The sequence below is a fragment of the Lontra canadensis genome, unplaced genomic scaffold (genome assembly GCF_010015895.1).
Source record: "Lontra canadensis isolate GAN:19392208 unplaced genomic scaffold, GSC_riverotter_1.0 scaffold12, whole genome shotgun sequence".
Classification (NCBI taxonomy): domain Eukaryota; kingdom Metazoa; phylum Chordata; class Mammalia; order Carnivora; family Mustelidae; genus Lontra; species Lontra canadensis.
Genome location: NW_022631006.1, coordinates 29,815,039 through 29,835,848, shown reverse-complemented (window position 1 = coordinate 29,835,848; position 20,810 = coordinate 29,815,039). Strand labels below are relative to the sequence as shown.

The 20,810-nt window shown below is 38.6% G+C and overlaps 1 protein-coding gene across 6 annotated transcripts in view; it reads left to right on the top strand.

Annotated features, from left to right (window-relative positions):
• CHD8 (chromodomain helicase DNA binding protein 8) overlaps positions 1 to 20,810 on the top strand; it is a 62,109-nt gene that overhangs the window by 26,523 nt on the left and 14,776 nt on the right. For all 6 annotated transcript variants that reach the window (XM_032857023.1, XM_032857024.1, XM_032857021.1 and 3 more), the window contains exons 6-20: positions 5,108 to 5,290; positions 5,372 to 5,440; positions 5,795 to 5,850; positions 6,330 to 6,447; positions 10,278 to 10,361; positions 13,364 to 13,501; positions 14,717 to 14,838; positions 14,983 to 15,226; positions 16,289 to 16,465; positions 17,490 to 17,633; positions 17,872 to 18,127; positions 19,099 to 19,309; positions 19,557 to 19,752; positions 20,251 to 20,418; positions 20,611 to 20,790. In XM_032857023.1, coding sequence (XP_032712914.1) covers positions 5,108 to 5,290; positions 5,372 to 5,440; positions 5,795 to 5,850; positions 6,330 to 6,447; positions 10,278 to 10,361; positions 13,364 to 13,501; positions 14,717 to 14,838; positions 14,983 to 15,226; positions 16,289 to 16,465; positions 17,490 to 17,633; positions 17,872 to 18,127; positions 19,099 to 19,309; positions 19,557 to 19,752; positions 20,251 to 20,418; positions 20,611 to 20,790 — 2,346 coding nt within the window. The remainder of the gene's footprint in view (positions 1 to 5,107; positions 5,291 to 5,371; positions 5,441 to 5,794; positions 5,851 to 6,329; positions 6,448 to 10,277; positions 10,362 to 13,363; positions 13,502 to 14,716; positions 14,839 to 14,982; positions 15,227 to 16,288; positions 16,466 to 17,489; positions 17,634 to 17,871; positions 18,128 to 19,098; positions 19,310 to 19,556; positions 19,753 to 20,250; positions 20,419 to 20,610; positions 20,791 to 20,810) is intronic.

Below are 20,810 nucleotides of genomic sequence, written 5' to 3'. Positions count from 1 at the left end.
TTTTTTTTTTTTTTTTTTTTTACGATTTTATTTATTTGACAGACAGATATCACAAGTAGGCAGAGAGGCAGGCAGAGAGAGAGAGAGGAGGAAGCAGGCTCTCCGCAGAGCAGAGAGCCCGATGCGGGGCTCGATCCCAGGACCCTGGGATCATGACCTGAGCTGAAGGCAGAGGCTTTAACCCACTGAGCCACCCAGGCGCCCCTCTTGTGTCACTTCTTAAACAAATACTAGTTTAATTGAAGGTCCAAATGTAAAACTTGAAATCATGAACTTCTTGTAAAACATGGATGAGTTTTTAAAATAATTCTCAATTATTTTTTTTAAGATTTTATTTATTTATTTCACAGACAGGGATCACAAGTATGCAGAGAGGCAGGCAGAGAAAGAGGGGAAAGCAGGTTCCCTGCTGAGCAAAGAGCCCGCTGTGGGGCTCGATCCCAGGACCCTGGGATCATGACCTGAACCGAAGGGAGAGGCTTTAACCCACTGAGCCACCCAGGTGCCCCATTCTCAAGTATTTATAAATAATTCTCTCTTTCTAAGGGGGTTTTCAGAAGTCATAAAAGGAAAGATAGATATATTTGACAATGTAAAAATTATGCACATGTAACAAAAAATTCTACAAATAACATAGTCATTAAGAGCATAAATTCTGCAGCAAGAATTCCTTGGTTCTTATCTTTACTACTTACTAACATCGTCACTTCAGGCAAGTTTATTTAACCTCTTAGTGTCCCAATTTCCTTATCTCTAAAATGCAGATAATAATGCCTACCAAATGGGTGGTTAGGAGAATTGACTGGAAGCATTTATAAAGCAGTTAGGACAGTGCTTAGCTCATGGTAAGACAGTATAGAAAGAGTTATATATGTGTATGTTAAATAAAATAAAGGGTCAGATAAAGTATTTGTTAAATAACGAGAAGACAAACTGAAGGCAAGTCTTTGTAATAACAAAAATACAAATTTTAAAAGGTGGTGTGTTAGTTTGCTAGGGTTGCCATAATAAAATACCACAGACTATGTGGCTTAAACAGCAGAAATTTATCTTCTCATAGTTCTGAAGTCCAAGATCAAGGAGTCAGCAGGTTTGGTTACCTCTGATATCTTTCTCCTTGGTTTGCAGAAGGCTGCTTTCTTACTATGTCCTTACATGGTCTTTTCTCAGTGCATATATCCTGGTGTCTTTCTGTGTGTCCACATTTCCTCTTGTAATTATGCCATTCAAGTTGAATTAGGGCTCACTTTACCAGCCTCATTTTATCTTCATCATCTCTCTAAAACTCTTTCTCCAAATACAGCCACATTCTGAGGTACTAGGGATTAGGGTTTCAACATAAGAATTTTGGGGGATTGGGGCACTTTTTTAACTCAGTTAAGCATCTGCCTTTGGCTCAGGTCATGATCATAGAGTTCTTGGATCAAGCCCCATGTTGGGCTCCCTGCTTGGCGGAGTCTGCTTATCCCTCTTCCTCTTCCCCTCCCCCTGCTTACGCTCACACTCTCTCTTGCTCGCTTGCTTACTCTCTCTCTCAAATAAATAAATAAAATCTTAAAAAAAAAAAAACTTAGAGGGTTATAATTCAGCCCATAAGTGGTAATGCCAGCGTTGGCAGTGGAGTTAAGGAAAAGGTGCTTTTCACACAGTTGATGGGAGTATTGAGACAATCTTTCTAGCTAGTCAGTATTTCAATATGTAACAAAATTTAAAACGTCAGTGACTTTGGACTCAATGATTATGCATGAAGGAAACTTTGAAAAGTATGTAATGATGCATATGTATTGTAGCAATATTTGTAATAGCAGAAATGTCCAAAAATTCATTGTCCATAGAGGAGAAATAGTTAATAAAATTCTGAAAATCCGTACCATAGAATACTGCATGGCAATTAAAAACAACAAAATAGAAGGGTGCCTGGCAGGCTCAGTCAGTAGAGCATGTGACTCTTGATCTTGGGATCATGAATTAAACCCCCACATTGGGTGTAGATTTATGAACAAACAAACAAGTAACTATTAAAAATAATTTAAAAAACCCCACAAATCTGTTGAAGGACATTTGGGTTGTTTCCATTTTGGAGCTATTATGAGTAAGGCTGCAGTGAACAGTCTTAATACTTCTTGGACATGGGTTTTCCTTTCTCCTATCTAAGGAATAGGATTGCTAGACCATAGTAGTTACCTGTATAAACATTATAACTCTGTAAGAATCTGTCAACTTCCAAAGTGATTGTGTCATTTTACACTTGCACCAGTAATGACAGTTCCAGTTCCACATCTTCAGTATTTGGTTTTGTCAACTACCCATTCTTTTTGAATATTCTTCTGTAGTATTCTATATTTTGATTATACTATAATATGTTTAGTTCCCTATTGATGGGCACTAAGGTTTTTCTCTGGTCTTCTACTATTACAAGTGATGCTACAAAGATTTGTATATATGTGCAGATTTATTCGTAGGGTAGTAACTTTGAAGTGAAATTTCTAGACCAAAGGGTATTGTCCGATTTTCTTTTATAGAGGTTATGCCCATGTGTAGTCTGACCAACAATGTATGTGCAAGTTCTTATTTCAGTATTTGATCACACTTGCTGCTTTTTACCAGTCTGTTAGGTGCAAAAAAAGAAAAAAGGTATCTCAATTTAGGTTTCAGTTATAATTTATTATGAGTGTGAGCATCTTTTTACATTTAAAGCCATTCATGTTTTTTTCCTACTAACTATCTATTCATGGTATTTGCCCATCTTTCTGCTATGTTATGGATCTTTTTCTTAGTTACTCAAAAGAACTCTATGCTTAGGAAATGGAGTATTTGGTGTTCTCCCCATCAGTTTATTATTTTTCTCAACTTTGTTATAATATGTAAATATCTCAAATTTTTTGCAAGGTAAAATTGATCAATTTATTAGAAACTTATTTCCTACTGCCAGATTATAAAAAATTCTTCCACACTTTCTTTTAGAAATGTTACATCTTTTTAAGATTTTTTTAAAAAGATTTTATTTATTTATTTGTCAGAGAGAGAGAGAGAACACAAGCAGGGGGAGAAGCAGGCAGAGGGAGAAGCAGGATTCCCCACTGAGCAAGGAACCTGATGTGGGACTTAATCCTAGGACCCTGGGATCATGACCTGAGCCAAAGTCAGACTTAACTGACTAAGCCACCCAGGCATCCCCTTTTTAAGATTTTTAAAAAGATTTTGGAAATCCTTTATTTTTATGTAATTTAGTTTCTTTCAACCTCTAGATAGCTAGCCATTTGTTTCCAGTCCCATTTATAGAATAATCTACTTTTCCCTCACTGATTAGAAGTGCTATTTTTATCATGTTCTATATCCACCTAGTATTTTAGTCTGTATTTGGACATTATTTCATTGACCTGTTTATCTTTTCTTGGAGAGGTACCAACCTTTGTTAATTGGTATAGCTCTTTTGTGTCCTTAATATCTGGTAAGGCCAAGCACACTTTTCCTATTTTTCCTGGTTATTCTTAAGTGTTTATTTCTCTCTTTGACTTTTTGAATCAGCTTATCTAAATAAAAACTTATGTTAATTTTATTTTGTCATTTTTATGTAATACATAGAATTAAGTCTTCTTATTGTAGAACAATGTATTTTATTATTCAAGTCCTCTAAGGCTTCCTGGAGTGTTTTAAAGTTTTTTTCATATAGATTTTACATATTTCTTACTAAATTTAATTTTTTAGATAAGTAATCTTTTTGTTTTTATATGTAGAATTCTTTTTTTTTTTTTTTAAGATTTTATTTATTTGACAGAGCACAAGGAGGGGGAATAGCAGAGGGAGGAGTAGAAGCAGGCTCTCCACTGAGCAGGGTGCCCAGTGCAGAGCTCAAACCCAGGACCCTGGGATCATGACCTGAGCCAAAGGCAGATGCTTTACTGAGCCACCCAGTGCCCCAAATCTTTCCTTTCGTTATGTTTTATGGCTCAGTTTACATAAGAGTGATAGTTTTAAAAATTGATTTTATGCCAAGGAAGTTTGCTTCATTTCTGTAGTTCTGTGTCTAATAATTCATTTAATTTGTTTGGGTTTTTCAGAGATATAATCATGATTGAAAAAAATCTTTTTTTAAAAAAATTTTATTTATTTATTTGACAGACAGAGATCACAAGTAGGCAGAGAGGCAGGCAGAGAGAGGGGAGGAAGCAGGCTCCCTGCCTAGCAGAGAGCCCGACGTGGGGCTTGATCCCAGGACCCTGGGAACATGACCTGAGCCGAAGGCAGAGTCTTTAACCCACTGAGCCACCCAGGCACCCCTGAAAAATAATTTTATCTCTCTATCCTTCCCAACTTTTTATCATGAGCTACAAAGTATTACTTAAATTACTTAATTAAAAAATGTTTTACTCGAGTGCCTGGGTGGCTCACTCAGTTGAGCATCTGACTCTTGGTTTCAGCTCAGGTTGTCATCTCAGGGTTTTGAGATTGAGCCCCAAGTCCAGCTCCATGCTCAGTGTGGAGTCTGTTTGGCACTTTTTCCCTCCCCCAGTTGTGTGTTCAATGTGCATGCACACTCTGTCTCCAAAATAAATAAAATCTTACAAAAGTGTTTTCTCAACCACTTGAAAGAATAACGTAAATCTAAAATGTATTGATGCGGAAAACTCCCCTAAAAAGTACTGTTAACAAAAAGGTAAGTAGCAGAACAATGCTATAGTCATCATATAGTACGATTCTATTTATTAAAACAAAAAAATCTTAGAACTAAAACAGAAAGCAAAATTAGTAACAAAACATTCTTGTACCTTGGCACTTCAGGGTTGCTCCTTATAGAAAGCACATTGTACCCTTCAAGTAGAGTCCTGTTTCATTTTACCAGAGTTTCTTGCCAGTAGTAGCCAGGTTACTTTCAAGTGGATTCTGGTTCTTTGAAAAAACAGTTTGGCAAATTAATATGTATTTGGTACATAAAGTATATGGTTTGATATCACATAATTTGGTAAATAAGCTCTTTATCTTTTTGGCTTGGTTTTTGTAGGGATTTTGGAGTAAAATCTAACTATATGACTATAGGCAAATAGTTTTAAAGGTTTTTCTCTTTGAGATACCTACATAGTTATTTTAACCATTCTTTCTGCTACAGAAAAGACGCTCAAACCGCCAAGTTAAGCGAAAAAAATATACAGAGGATCTGGATATAAAGATCACAGATGATGAAGAAGAAGAAGAAGTGGATGTAACTGGTCCAATAAAAACTGAGCCTATCCTCCCTGAACCTGTGCAGGAACCAGATGGCGAGACTTTGCCTTCCATGCAGTTCTTTGTGGTAAGCTGAGAACTTAAGCAATATGAGAGGTTGTCCTGCTCCTCACAGTCTCTGTTAACTAACTGCATTTTTTTGCTACAGGAGAATCCCAGTGAAGAAGATGCAGCCATAGTTGACAAAGTGCTTTCTATGCGGATTGTGAAGAAGGAGGTAAGGCCTTAACCCTTCATGTCAACCGATAATGCTGCATTCACAGGCTCTATTTAATAAACACCTTTGGATGCCAGGGTATATTACTACAGTATAGTTATGGTGGAGGGAAGTTACCTAGAAAATAGGAACTGTCTTATTGCCTCTTCTTTTGGTTTTCTGTTTAAGATGGATAGACTTATTTTTTCCAGCTGTCAGATCTCTTGTATTGGAGTACTAGGTTAGTTCTTTAATCCCTCAGTCACTAATACACTCTAGGAACATTGGTATGAAGCTCTACCATGAGTAGTGAAAATTAAAGCTTCTTTCTTTCACAAATAAGGTTATTAATAACGATGATTTCTTTCTTCTCAGCTTCCTTCTGGACAATATACTGAGGCAGAAGAATTCTTTGTCAAGTACAAGAACTAGTATGTGATCTGTGCAAAAAGCTTTTCACCCTAAACCCACAGGGTTGTAAAAAGTTCTCCTGTATAGTCCATCCTGGGTGGGAATGTGTCCCTTTTTAATAGTCTCCTAGCCCAAATTGTTTTCTTTTGAGGAAAATGTCTATTCGGAGAGGAGTTCGGGAATTGTGTTTCTCTTCCTGGTTCCCAACAGGAAGGTGGGGTAAGGGTGGTTCCTGATAAAATCCCTTGTGATTCCTTGTGATACCTTAATTTAACATTAAGACCTTTCTACTCAGACTGGTCAGTGGACCAGCAGAATTAGCGTCATTTGGGTGCTCGTTAGAAATGTGAACTTTCAAGCCTGCCCCAGACCAGGTATTTGTGTGCAAAATCAGTCTTAAGAAGCACTTAACCATTGTGCCTGCTTCTGGCTTATCCCCAAATCTAGCCTACCAGTTCCCCTTTCTCACAGCATGACCAGCTATTTCCATCCCCTTCAGCTCCTATCTACACTGTGAATGGGCTACCATCTCCCAACTAGAGAAGGATAAAAGGATCCATCAAAAACTAAAGCGCTTCAAAACCAAAATGGCTCAGATGAGACACTTCTTCCATGAGGTAATTAGGAATAGGTATTGCCTATCATTTATTTCACAGAAGCATAAATTATTGGGGTTATCAGTCTTGACTGATTACTTAAGACTTATATTTGCTTTGTGTATATGGCCATGAAGTCTTAATTTTGATCATTGGACTTTCCTAATTTAGTTGCCCCATGCTTTGTTTTATCAGGTCTAAATGAGGTCTTTTTATAAGTTTATAGGATATTTTGGTATTGACTTGCTCAGTATTCATGAAGTATTTTCAAGATGGATTTTAAACGGACCTCATCCACTTGAGGCATTCTTCTTCTAATGTCAATCTGTAGCAGTTGATGGTTTCTGTAGGCATAAGCAACCGTTTCATTAGGAAAGAACATTTATTTTCTAAAATTTCTAATCCACTGTAACAAGAAATGGTGATAGAGGAGATTTGATTTCCCATAACCATTCCTTTTTTTTTTTTTTAAAGATTTTTTATTTATTTGACAGAGATCACAAGCAGGCAGAGAGGCAGGCAGAGAGAGAGAGAGAGGAAGGGAAGCAGGCTCCCTGCTGAGCAGAGAGCCCAATGCGGGTGCTCGATCCCAGGACCCTGAGATCATGACCTGAGCCGAAGGCAGAGGCTTTAACCCACTGAGCCACCCAGGCACCCCTCCCATAACCGTTCTTAACTACTGGATAAACACTGGAGTATGCATTAAGGGTCTTTTGAGCCATAGTTTAACTGTCCATTTTGCTTTGAAAGCTTTGTGTGTGTGTGTGTGTGTGTGTGTGTGTGTGTGTGTGTGTGTGTGTATACATACCTTTGCTGAATTGGGGTTTGTCGTCATTAGCATATATATAGAACTGCGTGCCTTGAGAAGACAGATTCTTTTTCAAAGCTTCTTAGAGCTAAAGGGAAAAAGTTCTAGTAAGAAAGATTGAAGGAAGGAAGGAACTAAATGCATAGTTTTAGCAAAAAACCCCTCAGTTCTGCCTGAATATATATGATAAAGCTAACTTGAGACCACCAGGTTTGCAAATAAATTAACTATTTCTCATCACCTGGAGAGGGCAAGTAGGACCATGTAGTTTTATAATTTCTTTTTATATGAAAGTAATAATTGGGTTGTGTTTTTTCATCTATGTTCTTTTAAAACATAATTTCTGTAATGTACAATGAAACTGTAATACCATTCCAGCTGATACTAGATGTACAATTTGTGACTCTTGAACCAGTCTCTACTAACTCATATGCCAATTAAATCTCCATATATAGGTAGGCCATTTAACCAAATCAGTCATTCATTTATTCATCATTTATCATGTGCTAGTCTTTATGGAGAACAAACCAGATATGGACTGTGTTCTTCTAGAGCTCACTGTCTAATTGGGGAGAGAGAAATATTAAAAAATAATTCAAATTGTGTTAAGTGCCAGAAAAGAAAGAGCACAAGGAGACATAAGGGGAGGTGGAGGAAACACCTACTTTGGATAATTAGGGAAGACTTATCTGAGAATTGAACTATGAATAGGAGCAAGGCTATGAATCCATGTAAATAATATTACTGGCATGGGAAATAGCATATATGAAGGCCCTGAGACAGGGTGAGGCACTGAAAACAAGGTGCAGTTGAACAAAAGAGAGTGAATGGCCCAAAATGAGATCAGAAATTTAGGGAAGCGGTGCAGACCTTTTAAGCAGTCTGGTTTTAATTTTGTTTTTATTGTAAAAGGAAAATCATTACATTGTTTCAAACAGGTCAAAGACCTAATCCAGTGTTTATTTTTAAAAAGATCACCTAGGGGGGGCGCCTGGGTGGCTCAGTGGGTTAAAGCTTCTGCCTTCTGCTAGGTCATGATCCCAGAGTCCTGGGATCGAGTCCCACATCGGGCTCTCTGCTCACCAGGGAGCCTGCTTCCCTTCCTCTCTCTCTCTGCCTGCCTCTCTGCCTACTTGTGATCTCTGTCAAATAAATAAATAAAAATCTAAAAAAAAAATGCATATGCTTAAAAGATCACCTAGACTTTGGAGAGTGGATTGAAGAAGAGTAAGCATGAAAGTATGAAGAGCAGTAAGGAAGCAGTTGAAGATTTCTACATAGGAAATATCATGGCTTAAAAGTAGAATGGTTTCAAGTGAATAGAATGGATAGATTAGAATTGACAGGGCTTGGTATGGTGGCTTATATAGATAGGTTTGTGGTCTGAGCAAATGGGTTGAGGTGGCATCTATTAAAGTATCGAAGATGTTAGAAGCAGCTGATTGGGGGAAATCAAGAGTTTAGGTGTGCCTGGGTGGCCCATTTCTTAAGCATCTGCTTTCAGGGTAGCTGGGTGGCTCATTGGGTTAAGCCTCTGCTCTCAGCTCAGGTCAGGATCTCAGGGTCCTGGGATCAGTGCCCACATTGGGCTCTCTGCTTGGCGGACAGCCCACTTCCCCCTCTCTCTGCCTGCCTCTCTGCCTGCTTGTGCTCTCTTTCTGTCAAATAAATAAATAAAATCGTAAAAAAAAAAAAAAATCCTCTGCTTTTGGCTCAGGTCATGATCCCAGGGTCCTGGGATCGAGCCCTGCATCAGGCTCCCTGCTCAACAGGAAGCTTTCTTCTCCCTCCCCTACTCCCCCTGCTTGTGTTCCCTCTCTTGCTTCTCTCTCTGTCAAATAAATTAATAAAATCGTTCAAAAATTTTTTTTAGTTTAGACTATGTTAACCTTAAAATTCCTTAACCTATCTCTAGTAAGCACAGATATACAAATCTGGATTTTTCAGGTTGCAATTAAAATTTGGATTTTATCAGCATATAAATAGTTATTAAAACCTTAATGATTAAAGCCACCTGAGGGGGGAGGGATTTCTATACATTCTAATAGTTCTGTATTTTCTTATGAAAGTTCTTTCTGTAATAGCATGGATATGAGCCCAGAACCAAGGCTTTAAGACTTCTCCCAAATATAGAGGTCCAGGTGAAGGAGAAGGAACTGTATGCCAGAGTGGCAGGAGAAAGATTAGGAAGCAAAGTCACGAAAAGCAAGAAGGAAAAGTGTCTTAATAAGGAAGAGTTTTCTCCTTAAAGTTTCTTTAAGATCTTTCTTTGGAGTCTTTGGTTATTTATTTTCAGATACCACCCAAAGTTGGATACCAATGATTTAGAAGAAAAAGAACCAGTGAAGGTGATCAAGAATTGGCTAAAACCAAAATAAAGTGGGAAGGGCTACTGACAAGAGTGTAGTGTCTCAGAAAACCCAAGGGGCTTTAAAGGAGAGAATTAGGAATTGTGGAATACTTCGTTAGAGGTTAAGTGAGATGAGGACAGAAATGTTCCATTATATTTGGCAATTTGGAGATTATTAATAACATCGACAAGAGTAATTTAGTTGTGTGAAGGAAGTGGAAGGCAGAGTGGAGTGGCTGGACAGTGGAGGTGATGACCTGCCTGGGATACCGTGTGGTTAAAACTTGGGAAAGTTTGGGTATGAAGCAGAACAGAAAAATAGCTGCAGGCAGATGAAGAATAAAGGAGGTCTTTTTAAGATGTGAAATAGTAGAATATATCTGTGTGTTTATGGGAATGATCCAGGAGAGAGATTCCTAAGAGGCTGAGAAGGGGTAGAATCCAGAGAGTATACAGAGAGAATGACCTCTGTTAGAAGACACTTCCTCTGGTCGTAGGTGAGAAGATAGGTGCAGATTTAATTAAGTTTTTAAAAAGGATTTTATATGGTGAAAATGGTGGGGGGACTCCCTTCCTTCTAAAAAATTTTAGAAAAATTTTTGAAGTGAGATCACCAGGTAAAGGTGGGATGGAAGGTTGGGTTTACTGGACAGTGATCTTTTGGTCTTACTGTTTGTTTCATAACTCCTCTAGGATGAAGAACCCTTCAATCCAGACTATGTAGAAGTGGATAGGATATTGGATGAGTCTCACAGTATTGACAAAGACAATGGGGAGGTGAGTTGGGGCATGGTAGAACATTGAAGGTCTCAGAGATTTCTACTGGTCTGCTTGCTCATCCTTTATTACGAAGATATGGCTGAGAAATCCCTTAGACAAAAAGGTATTTTTGAGTTTTTCTGAGTCCTCCTTAGAATGATACTGGGAAGATAAGGGAATAGGGAGAGAGGCTAAAAGGAAAGCTTCTCATAAAGTCAAATGTCTGAGCGCTATAAGTACCAGGAGCTATATTAACGAGTACTCCTTCACCTTGATCTTGTTTTCTCTTAGATTTTATATGGGAGACCCCTGACGTCCGGTTAAGGGTTATAGAAGGGGAGAGGAATAGGGATACTTCACAAATCTTTTTTTTTTTTTTTTTTTCACAAATCTTCATATTTATAAATCTAAAAATGCCTCCACAGACTCCTAGCTTTCTCCATGTCACTGAGAGTTACTTTTTGAACTTACCATCAGTTGAATGCATTTTCATTTATCATTAAAACCAGTCTACTACATTTGAATCTGTACTTTCAAACAGACTATGGAATTGCACTCCCACAGATTCACATTCAGTAGATCTCTAGGTGGGACCCAGAGATCTGGATTTTTAAGTTGTTCTCCAAGAGATTGTCAAACATAGCTTGATTTGGGAATCACTGCACTAAAGCTCTGTTAGCAGATTTTGCATGTGCTAAAACTAACCTGTTGATACAGTTTCATAAATCAGTTTTTTCATTTTCCAAATAAGTTGAAAAGGTCTAAGCCACCAATGAATTCAACATTGTGTCTTTTAAATGTATTTCAAACATACTTAGACTATGAATCACCATTCCCTTAGAAACTCTCGCTTTCTTTTCACTTCAACTATAAGTTCTTGGTAGGGCCACATTTCATCAAGTTTTATCACATCTGACAGTTACTGCTTACCCAGTGACCAGTACCAAACAACAGAACTTAATTAAAATGTCAGTGCCAGTGTTGAGCTAGGCTCACTCACAAGCTAAATGACATGTGTCCATATATCACCCTTATGGGTTCTAAGAATCAAAAGTCTTCCCTCTCAAAAATTCTATGTTTAGTCTATTTTAGAAACCTTTAGGGTCATTCAGAACCTTAGACATCCAAGGCCAATTACAGTTCATTGTCTTCAGATCCTGACAAGCATGCCTTAGAAAACACATTTTCTGCTTCTATGGGTTGGGGTGGGAGTTATTGTTTATTGTTCATTAGCAGGAGGTGAGTGGGGAATGGACCAGTTTTTAAAATGGACACGTTAGCTACTATTAAATTCTTGTCATTTTTAGGATCTCAGCCTTATCAGTCTTGAACATCTTATGCTCTTACCAACATACTTACCACTCTTAAAAAACCAATTGATCTTTGGACTGTGTCGGAAATGGCAAGACAGACGAAAATGTTTTAGTTTCCTGGTGCTATAACTTGTGCTCCAATATTGGATTACAACATTCTGTGAACCCAATTTTCCCTCTCCCCAAAATAATTTAATTGGTCATTCTTTTACATGACCTAATAGTGGAAAACAGGATTATAAATAAGTCCTTGGAAAAGTAAGTTAAGATGCCGGAAATATGTTACCTGGACAAATGGCTTTATGTAGGAAATGACCTGTGTCACTATAATTAAGAAAATAGGGAAAGAGCAGCTAGATTAATTCTAGGGATTCCTTGATCTGTAATTCTGTTGAGGTGCTTATATCTTCAGACTTCTTGCTGGCTGTTTTAGGGGTATTCTGTGTAGTGGTACTAGAGATTCTTACTGATTACACTAGGCCCCATCAAATCCTTTTTTCTTTTCTTTTTTTTTTTTTTTTAAGATTTTATTTATTTATTTAACAGACAGAGATCACAAGTAGGCAGAGAGGCAGGCAGAGAGAGAGGAAGGGAAGCAGGCTCCCTGCTAAGCAGAGAGCCTGATGTGGGGCTCAATCCCAGGACCCTGGGATCATGACCTGAGCCGAAGGCAGAGGCTTTAACCCACTGAGCCACCCAGGTACCCCTAATCCTTCTTTTTTCATATAGACCAAAAATAGAAATGCAGTCAGGGCAGTGATCAATTTGAGTCGTGAGAACAGGAGCCATTTTACCCCAGGTCACTGCCTGTCCCTTTGCAGCAGAACACATAGATAAGAGCACAGTACTGTAGTTAGAGCTTTAGTATTTGCCCCTCCTCTCTTCTCTCTTGTTACCTGTCTTCAGTGACACCTTTCCTAGTTACCTCCTAGCTCACAAGCAAATCTCTTTTTCACCATATGACTGCTTTTTGGAGTAGCAACTGCAGTCAGAGCTACAGAAGCTCAGAAGCCCAGGGATTTCAACCCTGCTTTGCTCTAATGGGTTAATCCGTTCCTCACTTAGGAAAGTAGCCTGGCTTCCACTCTTCCACTGTATTAAATTTGGTGCCAGGATAATAGTATGAAGCAGAGCCCTATCTTTCAGTTTCAACCTAATTCAACATAATGTTGGAAAAGCATTTATTTTATTTTTTGCATTTTCATGGTTGATGAGCATAATGTTTCAGTGCTTAGTGTTCTAGAAACTACTGGGTATAACTTTGCCTCTTAGAACAGATTCTGATAAATTGCCTGGAAAAATGATCCAAGCCACGAATAGTACAGTGCCTCAGCAGGTGAGCCTATGATTGGTATTCCCAGCCTTTTTTTTTTTTTTTTTTTTAAAGCACTTTCTAGGTATTAACACTTTGTGATCTGATTCTGTAGTCAAATTCTTACCCTTTGGGGCACCTGGGTGTCTCAGTTGTTGGGCATCTGCCTTTGGCTCTCAGGTCATGATCCCAGGGCCCTGGGATTGAGCCCCACATCAGGCTCCCTGCGGGAAGCCTGCTTTCCCTCTCCCACTCCCCCTGCTTGTGTTCTTGCTCTCACTGTCTCTCTCTCTGTCAAATAAATCAATAAAATCTTAAAAAAAAAATTCTTACCCTTTAATAACAGCAGAGAACACAGAATCAGTTTATTAAGGCTTTAGCTTTTTCTCTTCTAGCCTGTAATTTACTACCTGGTGAAATGGTGCTCGCTGCCCTACGAGGATAGTACGTGGGAGTTGAAAGAGGATGTTGATGAGGGCAAGATTCGAGAATTTAAACGGATTCAGTCAAGACACCCAGAACTCAAAAGAGTAGTAAGTACATTTGCAGTTAGAATGTAAAGTCGATGTAGGTAATGATTTAATTTTTATTTATAGAAGTTTATGTAGTTGTTTTAGCGTTTATTATAGAAATTTTCAAACATATACAAAAGTAAAAGAAATAGTATAGTGTACTAATTTCCAGATTATTTTAAAGCAAATCCTAGATTCCTTTACTTCATCTTTAAGTATTTCAGTGTTTATGTCCAAAGGTAAAACCACTTTTATACCTGAGAAAATTTAACCATTTTTAAATATCAACAAATAACCAATTGCTATATATATTTCCCTAATTATCTTCTAATTTTTGTTAAATTGTTTGGATTGGATTTTGAATAAAGGTCTATATAGTGCTGTCAGTTAATGTGTCTCAAGTGTCTCTTAATTTTAGTTTCCCCCTACTTTATAATTTCTCTTGAAGAAATCAGGTGGTTTGTTCTCTAGGGTTTTCCACAGTGTGAAGTTTACCAGTTACACCCCCCTTGGAAACTTCTAATGTGTTCTCTGTTCTTTATCATTTTACATAAATGGTTAGATATAGAACAGTGGTGTCCACTGGAACTTTTTAGCACTGTGCTTAATATAGTAGCCAGTAGCCTCATTGCACATGCTCAGTAATCACATTTGGCTAGTGTCAGATGTAAAACATCAACATAGTTCCATTAGTATCACTATTCTAAAGGCTTGATCAAATGGGGAAGGGAGACACTAAATCTATTTCATAGGTGATTCTATCAGGTTGTCTTTTGTGATATTATTAGTCATTTATGATCATTGCCTAGGCCTATTCTTTAATGATTTCAAAATGATGTTATTTTAATTATATCCTGTTTTTATTTATTAGCTAGAATCTCCTAAAAAAGGAAATAATGATTCATGTACTGTTTGGTTACTCTGAGGTTCGTTCAGATGATATAGGAAAAGAAGATAAATCCTTTGTTTTCTTTCTTTATTTCTCAGATATCAAAATAATGAAGTAGTTCTCTTGCATTCTCCAAAAGTGACCAGTGGTTTTGGTTTTCCTCTTTTTTTTAAATTTCTTCAACTTTATTTTAGTTTAAACTTTATTATGAACTCATGAATTTGAATATATTTTAAATGTTTTTAATCCATGTTTTTTAATCGATTTTAGCTCCTAGAACTCCCTAGTAAGTTTGCCTAATTTTGTTAGTGTCTTCACCCCATTTATTCAAATTTTCTCTTTTGTAGAATCGTCCACAGGCAAGTGCCTGGAAGAAGTTGGAGCTGTCACATGAGTATAAAAACAGGAACCAGTTACGGGAATATCAGTTGGAAGGGGTCAACTGGCTGCTTTTTAACTGGTATAACAGGTACAGAAAAGAGTAGGCCCGTGAAATGTAGGTTTGGCCTGGAATTATTTTTATCTCTTTTCTGTTGAAATAGTTCCTTTTTACGTATTTTTTAAAAAGATGTATCTTTTGACATGCTTTTCTTTTTCCATGATGAATCTTCAGGCAGAACTGTATCCTGGCTGATGAGATGGGACTGGGCAAAACTATCCAGTCCATTGCCTTCTTGCAGGAGGTTTATAATGTGGGCATCCATGGCCCCTTCCTGGTCATTGCCCCACTGTCCACAATTACTAACTGGGAGCGAGAATTCAATACATGGACAGAAATGAACACTATTGTATACCATGGCAGTCTGGCCAGCCGTCAGATGATTCAGCAATATGAAATGTACTGCAAAGATTCACGGGTGAGTTGTAGCTCATGGGAATGTAATGGTTCAGAGAGAGTAGACCATGGTACCTGGTATTTTAGAGGCTTTTATATGAATAAAAGACTAGTATTGAGATTTTCTGAAGTGACTTACGGCATTTTGTCTAGATTGCACGGGGAATTTTTTTCTTTGACTTTTGTTCTTTTGATCCAGTGGACATTTTGATCCAGTGGAAGTTCTGACTATTTATGAATACATGCATTTTAAATAGAATTTTATTGGCATTGATGAGTTTTCATCAAGAAGTATTGAGGTGATGAACTTAAGCCACTTCCTCTCTTTTTTTTAAAGACTACTAAAATTTTTCATTCAGATTAGTTCCTTTGTTCTATACAAATTTGAAAATAAAAATTTGAATCATTCATCCTTTCTTAAGTCATATTTGCTGCTTTTAATTTTGTTAAACTGATTCAATTCTCCTGTCCTTTTAAAAAAAAAAATTTTTAAGATTTTATTTATTTATTTATTTGACAGAAATCACAAGTAGGCAGAGAGGTAGGCAGTGGCGGGGATTGGGGGGAAGCAGGCTCCCTGCTGAGCAGAGAAGCCAATGCGGGACTTGATCCCAGGACCCTGAGATCATGACATGAGCCGAAGGCAGAAGTTTAACCCACTGAGCTACCCATGCGCCCCTCTCCTGTCCATTTTTAGACAGTAACTGTATTACCTGTTTCACTTTCAGTCTTGTCTTGTATATTTCAACGGTGCCCAACATTTGTGGATTTCAGTGTTAACTACCAAAAGATCTAGATCTGAGATAAAAGAGCTAGGCACACAGCAAAGTTGAAAGTGTCCAGCTTTATACAGTGAGGTCTGTCATTTTCCCAAGAAACTGATAGCTTGAGGAGACATTGTATCTTTGATCCAGTGATTTGGCACTATTTATCAGGAAAATACACAGCAGCAGAGATGGGTGGTGGTGCTGTTTGTATTTCCTACTAAGCCTGCTTGAATATAGAAAAGAGAATGTGTAATGCAGAAGAGGTCCTCACTTAGGGGACATTAGGCCTTTTTTAACTTTATTGCCTTCATGCTTAGGGGCGCCTCATCCCAGGCGCATACAAGTTTGATGCCCTGATCACCACTTTTGAGATGATTTTGTCAGACTGTCCTGAGCTTCGTGAGATTGAATGGCGTTGTGTCATCATTGATGAGGCCCATCGGCTAAAGAACCGTAATTGCAAGCTGCTTGATAGCCTCAAGCACATGGACCTGGTGAGTTCCTCATGTTGACTTATGGGCAGAAACACCTGGAATTAAAATAATCCTAATTCCCTGTGGAATTAATGTAACAAATTTGGCAGAGAAAAAACATCAGGATCTTACTATTGGGTGGTGGGTATGGCCTACGGGAATGGACACCTGAAAGTCATATAAAAGTCCTATAAACTTTAGAATTAGAAGATAGTTATATGTTAGCAGTTCTTAATCAGGTGGAGAGGAGGGATATGATATTAGTTACCTAGTGCGACATAATGAATACCCTAAAACTTCACTTAAAACAACTATTATTTTTTATGATTCTCTAGGTCAGCAACTTGGGCTGGGCACAGCTAGGCCATCCCTTTTAGTGGTCTTGCCTGTAGTCAGTAATGTGGCTGCTGCTGGCAATTGGTGGGCTCCTGGGTCATCTACCATATGACCTGTCATCCTCCAGTAGACCAGACTTTGCTTCTTGACATGGTAGAATCAGGGTAGTATCCAGAGAGGGCAAAGGCAGAAGTTGCAAGGCCTTTGAGGTATACGCTCTGAAACTCACACAATATCACTTCTGCTACATTCTCTTTGTCAGAGCAAGCCACAAGGCAAGCCCAGATTCAAGGGGTGAACCTTGATAGGAGGAACTACAAAGAATTAATGGCCATATTTAATCCAGCACAGGTACATTCCCTAGAGGGGGACATATTAGGATATCTGTGGGGAGTTGAGTGTGGAAAGGCCTATGTAATTGCAAAAAAGCCCCGTATTTTTGAATATTTCTTTATTTGCTTATACTTAATATTTAAATTCTTGTTAAATAATATCAAGGCTTTGGTTTTTTGTTTTTTGGTTTTTTTTTTTTTTTAATGTTTTGTGTTTATCAGAAGAGGGAGCAAGTGAAAGAAAAGATAGTAATCTGGTCCATTCCCATAATTTTATAGATAATGAAATTAAAACTAAAGTTTTATACCTAAGAGAAAACCCCAGAAGTCCTTTATATTTTTGAGTTTTACCATTTTTTTGTTTTCTCCATTTCTAGGAACACAAAGTGCTACTCACAGGAACGCCATTGCAAAATACTGTGGAGGAACTGTTCAGCTTGCTTCATTTCTTGGAACCTTCACAGTTTCCTTCAGAATCAGAGTTCCTCAAGGATTTTGGGGATCTCAAGACAGAGGAGCAGGTAGGAAGTCTATCTGGACAAGAAAGGTAACGTTTGTACTAGGCACACCTTTGTTGCCGTGGACCACAAGGACCTCTCTGAATTCCTTATAACCTTGTGTCTACGTCATTTGTGGCATTGTACAAAATCCACATTTTCAGATAATGGAAAGCTCTCATGTATTCCTTCATGTTTCCATGTAATGTGAGAATGTTTGTCTAATAGTTTTTATTTATTTTCTCTCCTGTATTGGGCACAGGTTCAAAAGCTACAGGCCATTCTCAAGCCAATGATGCTAAGAAGACTCAAAGAGGATGTTGAAAAAAATCTGGCACCCAAACAGGAAACTATCATTGAAGTAGAGTTGACCAATATCCAGAAGAAATATTACCGGGCTATTCTGGAGAAGAATTTCTCCTTCCTTTCCAAAGGGGCAGGTCATACAAACATGCCTAATCTACTCAATACAATGATGGAGTTGCGCAAATGCTGCAACCACCCGTATCTCATCAATGGTGAGAGAGTTCTGGACAATACCTACATTTCTATATCCCATGCATTTACTTGCAAATAATATCCCTGAGGAACAGTGGATATGATGACTGATTTGGGAGGGAAGGGGATTCTTCTTATAAAACAATTATTTTTTAAGACTTTAAGATTTTTTTTTTTAAAGATTTTTGAGAGAGAGAGAGAGAGAGCGCGCACCTGTGCTGGGGAGAGGGAGAGTAGCAGACTTCCCGCTGAGTGAAGAGCCTGATGTGTGGCTCAGTCTTATGACCCTGCGGTCATGACCTGAGCCTAAATCAAGAGTTGGACACTTAACCAACTGAGCCACCCAAGCACCCCTTACTTACTTACTTACTTATTTATTTAAGACTTTATTCATTTGAGAGAGAGAGAAAGAAAGCAAGCACGAGGGGGAGCGTGGGAAGGGCAGAGAGAGAGGGAGAAGCAGACTCCCTGCTGAGCAGGGAACCCGATTCGTGACTTGATCCTAGAACCCCAGGATTATGACCTGAGCCAGAGACAAGACACCCAGCTGAGCCACCCAGGCACCCTCAAGCACCCCTCTTCTAAAAAAACCCAAACAATTCTTATGTGGAATGTCTTTCTCTAGTCCTCCCCCCTTGATCCTGCATAATCTATGGGATTTGCTGTGTAGAATGTCATGAACAAGAACTCAAGTCATTCTGTGTTCTGGATAAATGTCCTCATTGGTACTCCATTTTGTAGTTTCTGTTTTGGATGCCAGTAGGGTGGTGATAGCTGTTTGCATGTACTGTCCTAGTCCTCGTTGTTACAGATGTTTTATCCAATTACAATCTTAAGTCTAACTTATTTGCAGTATTTTGTATAACACAGTTGAAGATGATTTAGGGTTTTTTGGGTGCTGAAATTCTCTGTGAGGAAAATGTTTATTTCAAGTCAGGTTACTTTTCTTTGTTTCCCATCTCACCATCAAGTTTGATTTTTCTTTTGGTAGGTGCAGAAGAAAAAATCCTAACAGAATTTCGAGAAGCTTGCCATATTATACCTCATGACTTCCACTTGCAGGCCATGGTTCGTTCAGCTGGCAAATTGGTTCTTATTGACAAGTTACTTCCAAAACTTAAAGCTGGTGGCCATAAGGTTCTGATCTTCTCCCAGATGGTACGATGCCTAGATATCCTAGAGGATTATCTAATCCAGAGGAGGTGAGAAAAGTGTCATCCCTTGCCTCGTGTTTACTGTAGCTTCATAAAACTGCAGAGTAGGAGGGTCTGGGTTTAATTAAAGTTGGCCAGGACCAGGATAAAAGAAGTACTTAAGATTCTCAACTTTCTGTTTAGGTCTTTGGTCAACTAGAGAGATGGAATTGCTGATACTGATCCTAATTTGCTTTTTCGGTTTCTTTTTCCACTTAACGAAGTTAGTTACATGTTTTCTGTAACTGCCGCACAGGTACTTGTATGAGCGCATTGACGGGCGAGTCAGAGGTAACCTTCGGCAGGCAGCTATTGACCGCTTCAGCAAGCCCGACTCGGACCGCTTTGTCTTCCTGCTGTGTACCCGGGCTGGTGGACTTGGTATTAATCTCACGGCTGCTGATACCTGCATCATCTTTGATTCAGATTGGAATCCACAAAATGACCTGCAGGTAGAGGAAATCTTTGTCTTAAGGGCTACCTAACGTAAGAGGTTTTGCAACAGGATCAGGATCTGTTAGACTTGTACATCAAAGAGTATGGAATGGTTTCCTTAGTTTAAGGATGGCGGTCTCCATGAGAGGTCAGCAAATTTTGTCCATAAAGGGCCAGATAGTAGATCTTTCGGGCTTTGGAACCATACGGTCTCTGTTGTAACTATTCATCTCTGCTCTTGGAGTACAAAAGCAGCCATAGACCATATATAGATGAATGGGTGGGGTTACATATCACCAAATGCACAGTGGCTGGGCAGCCTATAGCTTACAGACCCCTGGTGTACTTGGTGGGACAATAATTTCATCTTAAACTGGACTTTTGGTTTTGAGTTGATCTCATGGCTGCTTTGTAGATATGAATTGGTATTTTGAATCACAGATCTCTTCCCGCCACTGCCCCCTGCCCCAATTTTATGTCACCTTTGCCCTTTCTTTCCATTTCTTTTTAACCAGGCCCAGGCACGGTGTCATCGAATTGGGCAGAGCAAAGCTGTGAAGGTGTACCGTCTCATCACTCGTAATTCTTATGAGAGAGAGATGTTTGATAAGGCTAGCCTCAAGTTGGGATTGGATAAGGCTGTGCTTCAGTCCATGAGTGGTCGAGATGGCAACATAACCGGAGTGAGTCCTCTTAATCTATAGATATGTTTGTAGCTGGTCATAGTGATGGAGAGAAAGCTGGTTTTTGCACAGGAATATGACCACCTTCTTTGGATTTCTAAAAATATTTCTTAAAACATAATGAACTAAGTTGTTATATAGTTAGATAATATTCTCTTGTTAGTTTTTTCATTTTTCTATTGGATTTTGCAGATCCAACAGTTCTCCAAGAAGGAGATTGAAGATCTCTTACGAAAAGGGGCATATGCAGCCATAATGGAAGAAGATGATGAGGGCTCCAAGTTTTGTGAAGAAGACATTGACCAGATCTTGTTAAGACGAACCACAACCATCACCATTGAGTCTGAAGGAAAGGGTTCGACCTTTGCCAAGGTATGTTCTGTCTGTGCCAA